This window comes from Agelaius phoeniceus, chromosome 4 (assembly GCF_051311805.1).
Source record: "Agelaius phoeniceus isolate bAgePho1 chromosome 4, bAgePho1.hap1, whole genome shotgun sequence".
In the NCBI taxonomy this organism is placed as follows: Eukaryota; Metazoa; Chordata; class Aves; order Passeriformes; family Icteridae; genus Agelaius; species Agelaius phoeniceus.
Genome location: NC_135268.1, coordinates 28,711,658 through 28,728,436, shown reverse-complemented (window position 1 = coordinate 28,728,436; position 16,779 = coordinate 28,711,658). Strand labels below are relative to the sequence as shown.

Below are 16,779 nucleotides of genomic sequence, written 5' to 3'. Positions count from 1 at the left end.
GGCAGAACAAGGGTGCAGAGGATGGAGGCGTCTGCAGCGCCCTTAGAGCAGCTTAGGGATGAGACAGCGCTCAGAACACACTGAGAGGATGAGCATGGTCGCTCCTTGTCGTGTCAGCTGGATGTGCCACACCAGGGGATAAAGCAACCCCAGGCTTTAATAAAACAGGCAAACCTAAAAGAGTTTTAAATGCTGATTAAAGCCTGTGGAAATTGAGCAAATGCTGTGAAAGCACAAAAAATGGCACAATTGAGGCAGACCTTAACCATTTTTTGCATCATTTACTTTTCCAAGAAGAGAGAGACCTGCGTCTATTTGCATAGATTTAGTCTGCATGAAATGCTGCTGAAGTCAGCTCTGGAGAAGTAAACACAAAGGTCTTTGTCAGAAACTCCAGGCACTTTCCTACAGGATAGGGCTAGCCAGCCCAGCACCTTTCCAAAGGCTGTGGAGAACGAGCTGCCTCGCAAAGGTACTGAAGCGACAGACACTGCCACCAGCTATTTTAGCAAGTTGTAAGGGTGAACTTTTATCTCTAGTGTACCTCTGAAATGTTTCACAGAAATTAAAGTAAAAGCAAAACTCAGTGTACAACCTGTGATATGAAAAACAAATTACTCAGTGATGACCTGAACTTCCTAGAAATCACTCTGATCTGCATCAAATGCACCGGATTTGTCATCTTGCCGAAGCCCTTTTTCACCAGCCTGCCTTTGCCAGGCAGGGGACAGATGCGGATTCAGCATCTCTTGGGTACCACTGATGAACGCAGCGCTTGTAGACCTTCTCCTGGCACCCCCTGGGGTGAAAGACACACCGGAGAGGGGGAGAGGGCCTGGCCAGAAAGCTAATGCTCTCCTAAAATCCTCCCGGGCCCCGCACTTGCCCCGGACCAGCCGAAGAAAAGCAGCCTGTGGGCTGCTCTACTTGGCGCAGCGGTAAGTGGAGGGACCCGCTGGAGGGGCGGCCCCGGGCTCCGTCCGGCGCTCGGGACTCCGGGCGATGTTTCGGCGGTGTGAAAGCCCAGCGCCGGTTCGCAGAGAGGCGATTTTGCATACTTTTACTTCTGCTCCCCGCAGCTGCCCAGCTGGAAGGGCTCCAGCTCCGCCGGTGAAAGGCGGCGAGCGGCGCACGGAGGGGATGGCAGCGGGGAGCTGTCCCCGCCGGCGGGGGCTGGCAGCCTGGGGGGCACCAACCTCCGCTCCCAGGGCTGGGACCGGCAACCAGACCTCATTCTGCGGCTCCAGCTGCCGCGGGCACGACACCGTTCGTCCTGCGGCGAGCCCCGAGCCCGTAGTTTGGGAACGGTGCCGCTGGTCCCGCTCGTCCCGCACCGAGCCGCGGGGCTGCCGGCGCTCCCGGGAACGAGTGTCCCGCGCACCCCGCGCTGAGCAATCCCCGCTGGCAGCTCGGTGTCTGCGGGCACAGGGCTTCATTTTGGGGAAGCCTGTGGAGGTTTTGTCGATTTCCCCCGACCCCCCCTCCACTTTTCTTTCTTGGCTTTTTTTTACTCTGTCAGCCGGCCACCGCGCACTACCGAGCTGCACCCTCAAGCCTCCCGCCGCAGCCGGGGGAGAGCAGCCCGCCGCACAGCAGACGGGCTCCCGGGGCCGTGGGAAAGTGCCGCGGGCCCCCGGGGACGGGAGGGATGCGGCACGGGGGGTGTCCCACGGGGGGTGGCGGCGGCTGGCGCACGGAGGGCCACGGGCGTCCCGCGAACCCACCGGCGAAAGCAGAAAAGGCGGAGGGGTGCAAGAGGGCGGGGGTGGGAATCCCCAAAAGGCCGAAAGAGCGTCAGCAGCCGGGAAAAAAGCCTCGCGCGGTCGGGAACGGGGACGGCGCCGGTGACGGTGCTGGGGGCGCCCCCGCGCCGCGCGCTGGGGGGGACCGGGGGGAGCCGTGCCGCGCGCGCGGGGCGGTGCGCGGGGCGGGCGCCGACGTCAGGGCGCCGCGCGCATATTGATGCGGGGGCCCGGCCGCGCTCGCCAAGGAGCAGAAGGAAGCAAGATGGCGGCGCTGTAGGAGCGGGGAGCGCGGCGCCCGGGCTGTGCGTGCTGGATGTCGGCGAGGCTGAGGGACGCGGCAGAGGTCAGAGCGGGATCCCCGCGCCGGCCGCCTTCCCCGCCCGGCACCGCCGGGAGGTGTCGCGGGGCAGCGCCGCGCCGCGCCGCCGGGGGTCGGCGAGGAGGGGGCGCCGCCGTGGGTCCCCCAACATGGCTGATTGACAGGGGCGGCGGGGGCGCCGCCGCCGCCCCCTCCCCGCGGGGCCGGACCCAGGCCTCGCCTCGCCGCCCCTCCCCGCGCCTTTGTCTGCGGACGGGGGACGGCGGCCGGAGGCGCCCCGGCTTTGTGCCGCTCCCCGGCCCCGGGCGGACACAAAGGCGGGCGCAGCCCGGGGAGAGGGGAGAGAGGCGGGGGGCTCGCGGGGCTGGGGAGGGCGAGGGCGGCGGTGAGCGGAGCGCGGTGCCGGGGGCTCGGGAGGGAGAAGTGCGTGCGGGCGAGGCGGGGGCTCGGAGCGAGGCCTCCCGTTTTCCGTGCAATGGTCCACACGCGTGTTTCGCCCGCGTTGCTAAACCCCGCCGTCGGGGCACAATGTGAAAAGGAGAATCACTTTCCCGAGCGTGTTCCCCTAAAAGAACGCTTTCGGCGAGGTCAGGCTCTTTCCCCGCCAGATGACAGACAAGAGCAACAACCTCACCGCGCCTGAGTCGGACGCGCGGCAGTGTGCGCTCGCTCGCTCGCATCGCGGCGTTTATCGGCGTTAAATCACCCCCTTAGACACCAGCACTGATTCTCTTGCCCAGAGTTAAAAGGGCGCTTTTCGTCTCGCGGTCTGAGTGTTGGAAATTCAGCAGACTCTTTTCTGCTAAGTAATTTTCCTTTTCGGAGTGAGGTGAAGGGAAAAGTGATGCGGTCTAGCGTGCTTTCATCGAAACGCTGCAGCCTAAGATCTCATCACAAGAATTGCTTTCCATGATGAGCGGCGTGCCAATGTGCAGGCTTTGAGCAGTGATCGGCAGCTCCGAATATATGTTCAGCATCATTTTCTTTTCTTCTTCTTCCTTTCAATGTGAAGTTGAAGAGTTTCAGAGATGAGCAGATAACAGTGTCCCTAGTGAAAGCAGGTCAGTGGGTGTTGTTTATCGGCTAATGAGGCCGTTCCATTCGCGTGTTAATGGCAGGTTGATTTACTGCAGCAGGGGGTGAGTGCAGTCACACATTCACTTGTGTATTCCACTGTAGCACTTTGGAGGCTGCAAAGTGCAAAACAGGACGTGGTTGCCGAAGATACTCAACAGGGAGAAGTGAATGATCAATAGTCATGTCTAAACTGGAGTTACAGCGGGATCTGGCTGCTGCTGTTAACTCTGTGAAACAATGTACCCATCTTGGATTTTATCCCGCAGAAAATCACCATTTGGAACCAATGGGAAAAAAATCTCTGTTAGGCAGTATTTTGTCTCTCTCTTGGAAAGCTTAGAATGACCCCTGCCAGTGAAGTCAGAAAACATTTAAATCTAGAAGCTAGGGTGAGGGGAGGAGGGAAAAAAGGAAATGCAAAGCTGTGGAAAACAACAGAGTTTTGGTGGTGGTACTAAACTGCTGTTAATGTGAAATGAAGAACTCAAAAGTCATCTTTCAGTGGAAAGAGTTGTTACATTTTGGGAAGTGGCATAAAAACCCCCTTTGTAAATGCATCCAGGGAACCTCAGAAAGTGCTTTTGTATTGCCCATTCTGAACAAATCTTCAAAAGAAGACAAGGCTGAACAGGAGACACTAAGGCACATGAATCTACAGAACTATCACTGTTGGTAGTAAGGTTTTTAATGAGAACTTTGGCATTGTGGTGATTCATTGTGGTGGCTTTTAGCCAGAAAAACTGATATTGTTTTTATATAGTGCACATGGTCTTAGACTTTGGCATGTCAGCATTGTTTAAAGAACAAGAAATGAGTGCTTGTTGCGGAGTTATTGAGTTATTATGATGGACAGATTTCCAAGGACTCTTGTTGGTACCAGTGCTGCACTGGGTAGCAGAAATACGAGGTTGTAAATGTTTTGGCTTTTGCATGTGGAACTGGGAGAACCTGTAGCTGCTGCTGAAATTGACATTTCAGCTGCCAAAGTTGGATGGGATTGTTCCTTCTTGCCCAAGCACTTCAGATGCTGCTGGCCTGTGTCCTCCACAGTGTTCTCTTAAATATTAACAAGAGCCAAATAGCCCTAAAGAAAAGGGGGGAAAAACCCCCTAACCATATTTTGGAGCAAATCTGCTGCTTGAAAAAACATGAAGGTCATGTTGGATTAATGTTACTGACTCTGGTCAGGTTTACAGGGGGTGCTTCACTCCTAAGTTGCATGGACAGTAGTGTTTCTATCAGTGTGCCTTAGCAGTGACTTTAAATCCCTTGTTCCATTTAGTTCCAAGTGGAAGATGTATTTTGTGTTTCGACAGGAGCCAAGTAAGGTCCTTATCGAAAAGCTGACAATTTTTCAAGGTGGAATTCCAGAAGAGCTGTCAAATTTGGCTGGTCACAGGGAGTGACCCCTCTGCCTCTCTCACTGGGCTGCTGCACAGTAGCTCTAGGCATGGTAGCAGCATCTGTAAGCTAGCTTCACAACTGGAGCTTGAAAGTGGTAGAACAAAGTTGCCAAGTTTCAAGTAGAGTTGGTGGTTATCTTGGAAACTGTGCTGGAGAACACAACCACAAATTATTTTGGCAAATAATATACAGAATTTATTTAGTCCAGCACTCTGATTGCTGTTAAGGCAGTCAGCCAGCAGCATTAAGAGTTGTGACATCATTTTGAAAGGCAATGTGCTGGTTCTGAAATGGAGTGGGATGTACTATGATTCATTATTAAAAAAAAAAAAAAAGCTGTAGTCTGACAGAGATAAAGCATATGACTGCATCATGGCTGAAAGCCAAAAAGAGAATTGTATGAATCAATCACACTTGCAGCATTATTCCCATCCCTTATTTCATAAGGCAGTGAGTACCATCTTACTCATTTAGTGACATTCTGCAGCAGAAATAAGCCTTTGAACACTGAACAAGTAACTACTAACAAGTTGCCATAGTTCTGGTTGCTACTACATCATCACTGCTTACATGTCCAATTTGCATACCTGGTCCCAATAATCCTAGATAATAAAGCCTTACAAATGGAAAGTACCATGAGTAATCATCCTCTCAGTCACCCATTGAAAAGAAATCACTTCTGCCTTACCTTAGGGTAGATAAGTTTGCTTAAAAAAATCTGTATATATATAAATATCTATTTATATATATTTATATATATATTTATTTATATTTATATATATATGGGTAATTTTCCACATATATATGGAAAATCACCCATTTTGCTAAGAAACTGCTCAGTGGGTGGATGCAGAGATGGCGGGGTTAAGGAATAAAATTCTGACCCTCCAGCATCAGCTGGACTAATCCCACAGACAGCTGATGACTGACCCAAAAAGGTTGTTTGGATTAAAATACTGGGAATGTGCTTTGCATTACATAGCAGGGAGGAAGAAGGTAGAGAAAAATAAGGTCTGAGAAACAGAAATAACAGCTAACTAATTTTACTCATGTATCTCATACTGTTCTTGAAATGAAGAAAAAAATAAGTCCTAACTTATAGGTGGATCAAAAAGAGTTTTCTACTAGTTTTTCACAATAAAGAATTTTAAATCTGAGGTCACTTTAAAGACAATTGCCATGCTTTGAAAAACAGTTTAACAAATAAATGGCATAAAGATTTAGATTCCTGTCTGTCTTTTCAAGCAGGCTTGTTCATCTCTGTAAAATACCTTCCAGAATGCTGAATCATCTTAGTAACCTGAACAAAATTGAGGCTGTCTTTAAAAAGCAAAGTTTTCTGTGGAGGTGGGGATTCCAAGTTGGAGTGTTGTTGCCTTGTAGTATACATATGGCAAGAAATCCCAGAAGGATTATTCTTACAGACGAATAAAAGCTTGCAGTATTTGACCTAATTCCTTGTGTGTGTGTTTTTCCTCTTACTAAAACAAAAATAAAATGTTAATGCAGGAGGCATTTCTGTTGCAGTGTGGAAAGGAATAGGCTTGTTCAATGCTCAAGTTCAGCAAGAAAGGAAAATTCAGCATTTTAAGCCTAATCAAGTACAAAGTTTTGTTAAACCACAACAGACAGTTTCAAAGAAGTGAGCAGGTGAGTGCTTAGATAGCTAAGATAACCAGGAATAGCTAAATAATCAAATACCCCTTGGAAGTGTCTTCCCCAGGTACAGGGCAGTACCAGCCGCACTCTGATTAAATACTATGATGCAATTTAGACAACATGAAATAATCTTTGCATGTTCTACAGCATTACCTCTAACCTCAAATATATTCCACATGTTTTCCCAGCATAGCAATATTGGTTTTACCAGGTGTATGCACAGGGGAGGGGAAGTTTCCAGGTTTAAGTTGAATTTTTGCAGCTGTATAAAGAACATCTTCAGCACTCTACGTGAGCTACCCTGTCCTTAAACTCACATTTCAATGACTAAAGTTTTAACAACTCTTCTGCCTAATCTCCTTTCCAATAATGCATCAGCAGTCCAAGTTTGTGTTCCAGTGTCCTGGCGTGAGTACTCTAAGTCACAACGTGTTGGGAAAGGATTTGGCTCCTTTGCAGCAAAAGCCCAGCTTACCAAGTGGGGAGGTTTAGGTCAGGACGATGACTCTCCATGTGGTTGCGTGCACGTGGTTTGAGTGTTTACAAACAGTGTCCCAGCATCCTCAGCAGCTGCCTTGACGCAGCCAGTGAGGACAGAGTTCTAGGAATGTCCCTAGTCCTCACGACAGTGGAGGAGGGGGACAGAAAAAAATGCAGAGTTTTAAGAACTCATATCATAGTTTGGGTTTTGGCTGAGCTTTCTGCATCTGTGTTGCATTCTAGACCACTGGATCCTTTGTCAAATGCTGTAGTTTTTTTTACTCTGCACTTGAGCACAGTCTGGGCTGTGTTGATGGGTTTGTCTGGAACAGACTGACCTGAAGTATGAGATGGGGGTTAAGGGAATTATTGCAAAGGTTTCAAATTATTTTTGTGCCCCTCCTCCCCTTTTAAAAATGTATAATTAATTCAAGTCCCAAAAGCTTTTATGGCAAACCAGCTCTTTACAATATAAGAATCCCACTGTAAATGGTTATATATTTTTTCCTTAATTAAGCATGATTCACTGCCTGTTAGGATACTAGAACAATTCCCTTTTTAAAGAACAAGAAAGAAATCGTGAATCCCACTAACTTTATGAGTAAAATCAAATAGCTGAAAGTCTTTATTACTTAATGAGACATGTTGACACAAAGAGGCGTTGCTGTTACGAAAGCTTATACCACTGCAAGGCAAGTTTGGGATCTCCATTAGATGTAAGAAGCTCGGTGGAGATTTCTGCATTTACCCAACCAAATGAATAATGCCACCAATCTGTTGCTAAAAAAAAAAAAAAGGAGGGGAAAAGTGGTGTTAATTGTGTTAATTATTAGGGATTCCTTGCAGAGACAAAAATTTTGTGATTCTGTGAAAATGCACTGTAGCTAGTCAGAAGCACCCAACTGACAACATTGTTTCCTGCTCTCACCTGTGGACCTAAACCAAACCTGTCAGGCCGGTTCTGGTCTTCAGAGACACTTGAAGCCTATGCCCTGCATGTGCTGTAGGACCTTATTATCAGAGGTTCTAATGCTCCTTTTCTGGTCCCATGCACATTTTTCAGACTTTCTTAGGCAGTTTTGCAGGAAGCACTCAGAACATTGTGCAAAGCACATTACTCGCTTTACAAAATGAATCCTAAGATCTGTTTTCTCCTCATAGCAAGGAAGCAGTTGGTACAAATGTCTCTTCCACGTTCTGACTTTGTCTGGATGAGTCATTGTATTCACTGTAATGCAACAGAGTAGGAAGGCTGATCACAGATCTTGTTATACACATGGCTTCTGCTAGCAGTTGTATGTTCACATTGGTTGCTCCCATTTTCTGTTGATGTCTATTACAACACTGTAATTTTGTAATTACATTGCAGTGGTGTCTTCTCATTTACAGGATAAAATGATTTGTGTCATATCCAGAATCTGCTTCTGTTTCAGTAAGCTCTTTAACCACTTTTCATTTTCTTTTCTGGCCTTTTTTTTTTTTTGACCCACAGTTCCCATTAAGCTTGCACTGTTCTGGGCAGCAGAAGGTAGCAAGCAAGAGTAAAGCATGTGAGAGAATACGTGACAAAGGCATTCCTGAGTTTGTGCTGACTGTTTTTTCCTTCTCTTGCCAATTCTAGCACTGTTAAAGAGATCAAAGGGTAAACATTAACCCTGGGCCTGATTCTGGAGGGAGAGTTTTGCCCTCATCTTCTGTGTCCTTTAGCATCTTTCCAGATTTGTCCCTTCAAATGAAAGACAACTGTTCATGCAACACTCAGCCCCATTTCTTGCCCCCAATGCTTTTTTTCATCTTTGTTTAATCTGTTTGTTCTTTCAGTGCTACTTCACTTGTGTTTGAAGTCACATTCTTTGAAGTTATAAAATTTTTATACTTGCCAAAGGACACAAAACTCTTTCAGCTCTTATGTAAGCAAAAAGGAGAAAAGAATGATTGCATATTTTCTCTTGTGTGCAAGTAGCATTGGACTCTCCTGCTCACGGTAAAATGAGGAAAAGGAATTGTTGCAGTAAAACAGGAGTTTCTACTGCTTTCCCAAAGTTAAAGACCACAGAAGTGAGGTATTTCCATGAAGCTCCAAGTGCATGTACAGCTTAATAAAACAAATGCAATTTATCCCTAAAAGAGAACTTATGAAAGCTGGCAAATACATGGGACTCACCTCTTCCTGGGATATGGAGCAGTAGTATGTGTGCACACATATTACAAATTTTAACATACTTTCTGGTTACTAAATTTCTGTTCCCTCTGCACTCCTTTGCTTGCTTTTCTATTTAATTTCAAGTTTGTCTGCCCAAAACATCTCTGAAGTATTACTTAAATGGCAACACTAAAAATCAAAACCATGAAAGCTGAACAACTGGAAAGGGTCAGATTTAACAATTCTTTCATTTTGTGTATCTAGTAGACATTTTGTGGGAAGGAAAATGTATGCTAGTGTGTTTCCCATTGCATGCATAGGTAGTTGCAAATGTACACATCACATACCTAGGAGCAAGTGAAAATACAGACCAAATAGGGAAAAACACTCTTGATATCCATAAAGATGAAAACCACACAAAGCAGAAAAATACAGCAGCCTTTCAGTTCTCTGTTATTTCTATGGTGCTTTCCATACTTTACATGGAACATTTGTTTTTCCTAAATAACTTCACACCTGTACTTTTCTGCTTCCCTGTAATCCCTAATGCACAGAAACTTCTGTAGGTGTGAAAAAGCAGTAACAAACCCAAGAACTGTGCTGATCTGTTTTCTTTCTATTACTCTGTGTACTGCCTGAGAAGTGAGAAACCAGGCAGGAAAACAGATTTCTATCTATTTTTCCACTGTGTCTATGTTGTACAGTTGACAATACATTAAGTATAGGTGGCTTTTTTTTTCCCAATGTCAGCTGACTTGTGATCCTGCAAACTGCCATTTTCACAAAGCCCTATTCATTCCTCTTGGGCTTGCAAAGCTATACCAGAGACACCTGAGGCAGTGAGGCATCTAGTCAGTCATATACTCTGTAGTACTGAAAAAAGAAAAATAAAAAGAAAGGTAGATCTTTGGGGTTTTTTTTTCTGTTTTTTGTGGGGACAGGGAGATGAAATGGATGGAAAGACTACAGGTATAGAAGCTAAAAAACAATTTTTTACTTAGAAAACCATCTTTTCTAAGCAGTTGCAAGTTAACATGTATTTTGCTATAAAATGTCTCCAGCTGATGAATAAGAAGTTTGCTTCTGGAAGAGTGGGTCTAGCTACTAACAGAATAGCTGATTTTTCTTGAAACAGTGAGCTGGTTAGAGATACTTTGTTGGACAAGCTGGAGCATGAGTCTAATTCAGGATGGCAACTCTGATGCTTCTAAATATAAGGAGAGTGGATAGAGTGAAATTAATTATTGCACATTAGGAGGCACCTCATATCCCAGCCACAAAACAGAATCCCACTGTGCTTGGGGCTGTACAAACATAAGCTATTTTTGTTCTGTCTTACTATTTAATTCAGTAAAAGAGGCAGAGAAAAGGGGTCTGGCAGCACACAAGGGGCCAGAGTGTTAGTAACTCTTGTTTATAGCAGAGGCAGGCAGCTCCCTTTCAAAAAAATAAATATTTGCAGTAAATAAAGCAAAGCTGCTATTAGTGCCTGCTCTGTGTGTGTGTGTGTGTGTGTGTGTCAGAGGAGTTCCTAAGCAGAACTGCTGCAGCCTTTTCCCCAGGGTGCTGATGTTAATGAGCAGGCAAAACACGCAAAGAAGGAGAGAAAGGGTATAAAATTAATAAGCAACAACTGAGAGCCAAAGCACACAGAGATCGTGCAATGTGGTACAAACCCTGCTGGAGTCATTCATTTCTGTGCCTTTTTTTTCTTAACCCTAGAAGACCTACAGGAAAGCTGTGGTATAGCTGGGAACTGAACCCATATCTCCTAAACCCCAGTGCTTTACCCTCCTTCCTGCTCATTCAGAAGTTTACTGATCGTTTTCTCTGCTTACTAAGATAACAGAAGTATCAATTTTAAGAAACAGAAACTAGACACTTTTCACTTTTTTTTAGAATTTGGTTTTCAGTAGCATTTTCTGTTGATTGACAACATGTTCTGGTTTTGCTGCACAAACTTTCGGACCTCTAAATCAGCGGTGCTTATCCAAAACAACTCAGGAAATTAAATAAATCTCCTCAGGGAAAAGGATGACTTTTTGCTTTGTGGCACTGTTTAAACCCTCCACTCCAACTGAGAAAGGATGCAGAGAAGAATGTTATCTCCATTTTACTGGCACTGTAAAATGGTACATGTCTCCATGTACCTCCAAACAAATAATTCAGGATGGCAACTCTGAATTGTTAAAATTATTGTTAAAATAACAATAATTAAAAATAGTAGGTTGTGTCAGTTAATCACAGTGTGTGAAACAGTTATGACATTTCTCTAAGTAGGTACTCCAGTTAACTCCCTTTAATACCCTTGATCCTCCTATTCATTCAGGCAAGATTTCCCACAGTCTGCAAGCCATTCATGTACATCAGCTCCAATCTACCACACAATTCCCATTTGATCTGTTTTATTAATTAAAGGTTTGTCAGGGTCCACGAACCTTCATGTTGCCATCACACTTGGTAGCAGAGCTCAAAGGAGGAAAAAATACAAAATAAAATCAATTTTCATTTGTTGTCAGAAATCTCTGCTGGAGATGGGATGCACAAGCCTGCATTGACCTGACATTAACCATTGCAGTGTTCATAGCTTTCAGTTCGAGAGTCCACCTTCTTCTCCTCAACCTGAGTTGGAGATGGTAATCTTTAATGTCTCTGGCCTTTGAGAATTCCTTTGCTGTGGATCATAGTCCTAGCTCAGCCTGCCTGGTTACATAGTGCATTTAACCAATCACCCTATTTAACTTCAGCATATTCATGGACTTGTGATACAATCCATGATGAGCTGCATTTGGAAATAAAATCCAATAGGTAATTTAGTTCATGCAGCATCTCTGGATGCTGGCAGATGCAGCTGACCGTGAAGGACAGATGGATTTTTTCCCTGCATGTTTAGAGATACAGCACCACTGCAAACACGTTGGAAAAAGATGGAGTGGAGCATTCGGACTTGCCGCCCGCAGCTGCTCGTCTCCCCAGAGCGGTTTGGAGGTTCAGCCAGCCCAGGCCCACGTGGCTCACGTGCACGTGGCCACGCTGTTTACAAACACCCTCCTGGGTGTCCCCGGCACCGCTGGGCACCACACTGCAGCTTATGAGAGCTCCTGTGTTTCACCCACGGTCTTGGCTGCTTGCAGCAGTCGTGGCTGAAGGCAGGGCTCTGATGGGCTGTGGAGCTGCTAGCTTGTTCAGGTTTACTCATTTTACATTTAAGCAATATTCAGGCTAGAGGTTTAGAGCAAGGTTGTCCACAGTGAGTCAAAAATAGAAACTTCATTGCTCGATAGCGTAGTAGCACTGGAGAGCGCTAGCTGGATGTACACACAACAGTGAGGAAGGTACTTTTCTGCTTTCCAGAAACACTACTAAGGAATTGGGTAATGGTTACAGTAGGGCAGGATTTCAAAAAGCCTATGGAAATGAATGGACACTTTTATTTTTTCATTTCCCACTAACAAACCAGGGACCAAGTCTTGTCCAAGTTTAAGAGATGGGGCTCAACAAAACACAAATAATTCAGAGCAGCTAGTATTTAAAACCAGAGTTGCATTGTCACTCAGAGAAGACTGCCTTAGTTCTGCTTTGTTTTAGCAGGCCACTGGCATACAATAAGAAAGAGGTTTGAACAGCTGTGTGTTACAGTGTTTAAATGGCCTCCTATAGCTGAGGCACAAAAAGACAAAGCCTGTTTCTTTCCAGCTGCTCAGCTAAAATTGCATTCACTTACTTTTGCTACTCTCCTCACCGGTTCAGAGTTCAAGGATTCATATATCTACCGTACCTCGAGTTCAGATAACAAGATATAACTACATGGAGGGAAACAAACAGAAAAGTTCCCATTCTTCAAAGACGAGCACTTTTTCTGTACTTGTTCCCCTGTTTTGTTTCGGGGTGTGCACAGTTTATTTTTCTCCTTTTGTTTTACTCTCCCTCCCCGCACCCCCTCCCGCTCACCCTCTGCTGCGAGCACACCCTCTTCCAGCCGCCTCTCTGGCTTGCCTGGCCGAGAAGTGCAGACTCAGCAGAGACTGGTAACACTTTAACTCTTTGTCCTATTCTCAGCTCCCCCAGGAAAGGTCAAAGCAAATGAGACTTGGAGCTGTGCTTGAAACAGAGCCCCTACAATGGAGAGGGACATTGACCACAGACTGTTCCCCCTGTCACATTTTGGTTTTTTTTCCTTGAAGCATATAAAATGTGTGGCCAGCGTGAGATGAAACTTTGCATAGGTTTGGGTGGCTGAATCTGCTTATTTCTCGTTCAGAGGAAATTAAAGACTCGTGACTTTTGTTTGTACTGGCCATATCACGCAACTTCTACTGATAAACAGAAATAATTTAGGAGCTACTTCCTCAAATGCCTGAAACATGGTCTTAATTTCATCAGTGCAAAGCCAGCAAAAAGCTATTACAGACACGAAGTTTCTGTTATGTGTCTTTGAAGTCATTTTGGAAACTTTGGCAATGTGCCCTTATACAGCTCTTTTCCCTAAGAGTCACAGTTTTGCATTGTGTTCTGGGACCATGTGGGCTCCAATTTTAGTGACTTAGGGCAGAAAGGAGTCCCATTTTTCTTAAGAACAATTCAGCACTGCCATTTGCTTACACTGACGGACGAACCTGCGGGGCCACCATCAACACTAGCACACATCCACGTGTGCCACGTTCAGGAAAAGGTTCCCACTCACCCTTCAAACACCGCGCCGTGGTGGCTCCCAGGGCTGCACGGGGCGTGCGCCAGCCGGGGCGCTGGCACTGGTTGGCGCAGCGACATCACACTGGCGCCAAGCTTTACCTCTTGGCTTCGGCACTCCAGGTCATGCCGGTGTCTCGCCACGTGCTTACGCGCACATGGCAGCAGTGTTTACAAACATGACCCCAGAACTCTTCCAGGCAGTTATGAAAGAGGCAGCGAGTGCCACATCCCGCGCGCCAGGCTGACCTAGATCGCCAGCGCTGGGAACTAACAGCGAGGCGCTCGTACCCACACAGGCTCTGAGAGACGTTCAAAGCAGATGATTTTGCTCCCAAACTGTTTTGAAGTATCATTGCCACCATGAGAGCGTTTTCCACCATAAACTAAAAATAGCTACTATTAACTAGCAGGAGCGGCGGGTAAGTGATTCAGCAACTCAGGGATAGAAGTGACTGTATTCCTCGGCACTCTGAGTCTGTTTCTGCACTGAACTAACTCGGCACATAAAATTCTCACAACAGGAAGGAAATGCAAAGCTGGATTACTAAAAGAAAAGAACACTGCACGATCATGTAGTTCCTGATTGACAGTTCCTTTTTTATTCCTTTATTAACACTTGCACTCAGGCACTAATGAATGCTTTGTAGTCAGGCTGTGACCATCCATTTAGGAAAAAGATTGCCTTAGTAATTTCAAATTAAACACTTCCATCTACAAAACATGAATACCACTATATGGCTGATTTGGTTTTTTGACATGGGCCTTAAGGAAAAAAAGCAAAGCAGAAATGGTGCTTCAGCAAAATAAGCACTGAGTGTTCAACGGTCAAATGTCCATGTTCTATCTTCACACATATATTTTTTACAGTACACATCTACTGAAAAAAAGGAAAGCATTCCTTCCTCATCGTTGAAGCTCTCAAAAGAAGTTTGTATTGTATGCCAAAGTACTCCAAACCAGCTTGCTTTCTAGAAGTTAGCAGTTTATAGTAGAGTGGAGTACATGATCCAACAATTCATTTTTGACAGATTTTAGATTCTTGGAGTTGTCTCAGAAATACACGTATGTGGAGGAAGACAGGTACTATAACTGTGAGTGATTGCTTAAGATAATCAGAGTTTTCTTGAAAAAGCTGTGAAATGAGCAAAAATAGCCCATCCTTGTTATAAATCACTTCCAGTTTTCACTTTTAGAATTGAAGAATTTAATTTCAGCTTTGCAAAAGCCTCCTAAATGACGAAAAATTATTTTCCTCCTCCCAAATAGAAAGTTTGACTTTTCAGAAGCAGATGAGATGGTAAAAAGACTGTAGTTCTATTGTAATACATCACAGTGTTTGTAAATATCATAATGATAAAGCCTGTAGGAAGGACACACTATGAGCTTCTCCATGCCTCTCCTGCAATACAGTTCAATCCCACTACTGAATAAAATTTTTCTAGGTATGAATGTCATCTTTTCCAACCATACCCATGGCAGCTCTACATTAAAGTTGTGAAAATTCCTGCAAAGATTCTTTGCTATGTAAGCAAATGAAACGAGAGAGGGTGACACATGTTCACTCTGGCTTGGTCACTGGCTCATTTCATGAGGTCTCTGATAGTTCTAACCTGAGCTGGGGAACTGCTCTGCAGGTCAGCCCCTGACCCATTGCCAGTTTTGTCCAGTCTCCTAACTATTTTTAGTCTTGTATTTAGAATGTCAGCAAATGTACTTGGTCAGTTATTGTTGTCTTTTCACTGCTGAATGTTCATTACACTGTATATAAAAGACCTAGAAATAAGAATGGAAGAACTGAAAATAGGTCACTGCTGTGTTCCTATTTAAGAGCTCTTTGTAGCATTTCTCCTGCCTGAGGAAAGCAAATCCACCTTAGTGTGAAACTGTACAAGTATGGGCAGAGTGGGAGAATGGAGAATTAGAGCCTTTGTGTAAAGTCATCCCTTAATGTATATAGCTTTCCTCTTGGGTACATCATTGTACATCCTCTGGAGTCTTTCTTCAGAAACCCTAAAGCACTTTTTAAATTGTTCTGAATTAGAGAGTACTGAGGTTTACAAGGACTAGATTATTGGTATTTATGATGTCTGTGGGCTTTAGCAGTAAGTACATTTAATTTAACCAGTGTAATGACTATACAGATACACAAATTCTGTCTGGTGAATCTCTTACTCAGAGAATGTTCTTATTGTTTATAATATCTTCTTACACTATATGAATAACTTCTTTTAGTCATCCAATGAAGAGAATATAAGGGAAAAAGTGCTGCTTATGATGAAATTTATTTTATTCAATGCTTTTAGCTGGGGGCAGGAGGCAAGGGAACAGTGTAAGATTACCATTGTATGCTACAGGGTGAATACCGCCATTGTGTCAGTTTAGATGAGTATCTCAAAATAAATACAGACTCTCTCATGGGTTTGTCCTCTAGGTAAAAAAGCAGTGGAAATCTTGTTTAACAAGTTCAGCAAAAGGCACACCTAAAGTCTTCAGATGCACAAGTACAAGTCTTACTAAAGAGTTTTACTCAACTCCCAATGAACAGACTTAGGACTTTTGATTTTTCTTATACTTAGATGGATTGATCTACAGTCATGACAGTGCACAGTTTGGGGAAGAAAATCCCTTGGCATAATAAACAACTATTCCCAGCCACAGCTCTCTCTGCCACCTAGGTGTGTGGGAGAGAGCAAGAGATTATTCGCCAGTTCATATTTTTCAGTCAATACCCTTCTTTCCTCACCACTCTGAAAAACCAATCTACCAAAAAAAGCAGGGGAAGATGGAGAAGAGATGAAACAACACTTCTGGTATTTACCTGAGGGTTCTGAATTAATGTTTCTTGGAGTTGGGAATCTTGGATAGGATCTGAATTGCACATCAATTGTGCTCCAAAAGTTGAAGCACTGAATGAGGCAGTAAGAGGACTTCCTGACCTAGGAGGTAGACAGACGGGTTGAATTGTTCCTGTTTCTCTTATTTATTGTTTTCTTAACAGAAGATGGTTCCTTAACAGACCAACTGCTTATTGGTTTTGTGCACAGAGAATAAAATGTACAGAATACCTGCTGGACAGTACATTAAGTTACACTAACAACTGCCTGCAGCACTCAAAGGCTAGGTGGGAACATGTAACTGGCCTCCTAAATACATGTTCAGCATAAACCACTGGCAGAAAATGTTTCCTATCACCCTACTTAAAAACATAAGTCCTGTAAATTCAAGAGTCATAAGAACTATAATATGTAAATAAGAGAACA

At 44.7% G+C, this 16,779-nt stretch overlaps 1 protein-coding gene and 1 long non-coding RNA gene across 3 annotated transcripts in view; one reads left to right on the top strand and one right to left on the bottom strand.

Annotated features, from left to right (window-relative positions):
• The first annotated feature begins 1,938 nt into the window (after window positions 1–1,938).
• Window positions 1,939–16,779, top strand: part of TET2 (tet methylcytosine dioxygenase 2) — a 71,078-nt gene continuing 56,237 nt past the window's right edge. For both annotated transcript variants that reach the window (XM_077177175.1, XM_054633809.2), the window contains exon 1: window positions 1,939–2,088. In XM_077177175.1, coding sequence (XP_077033290.1) covers window positions 2,059–2,088 — 30 coding nt within the window. In that variant the 5' untranslated portion in view covers window positions 1,939–2,058. The remainder of the gene's footprint in view (window positions 2,089–16,779) is intronic.
• LOC129121078 (uncharacterized) lies at window positions 7,275–13,625 on the bottom strand. The gene is made up of 2 exons (XR_008534362.1): window positions 13,512–13,625; window positions 7,275–7,464 (listed from the first exon to the last, which is right to left on the bottom strand). It is a non-coding gene; the product is annotated as an uncharacterized LOC129121078 (long non-coding RNA).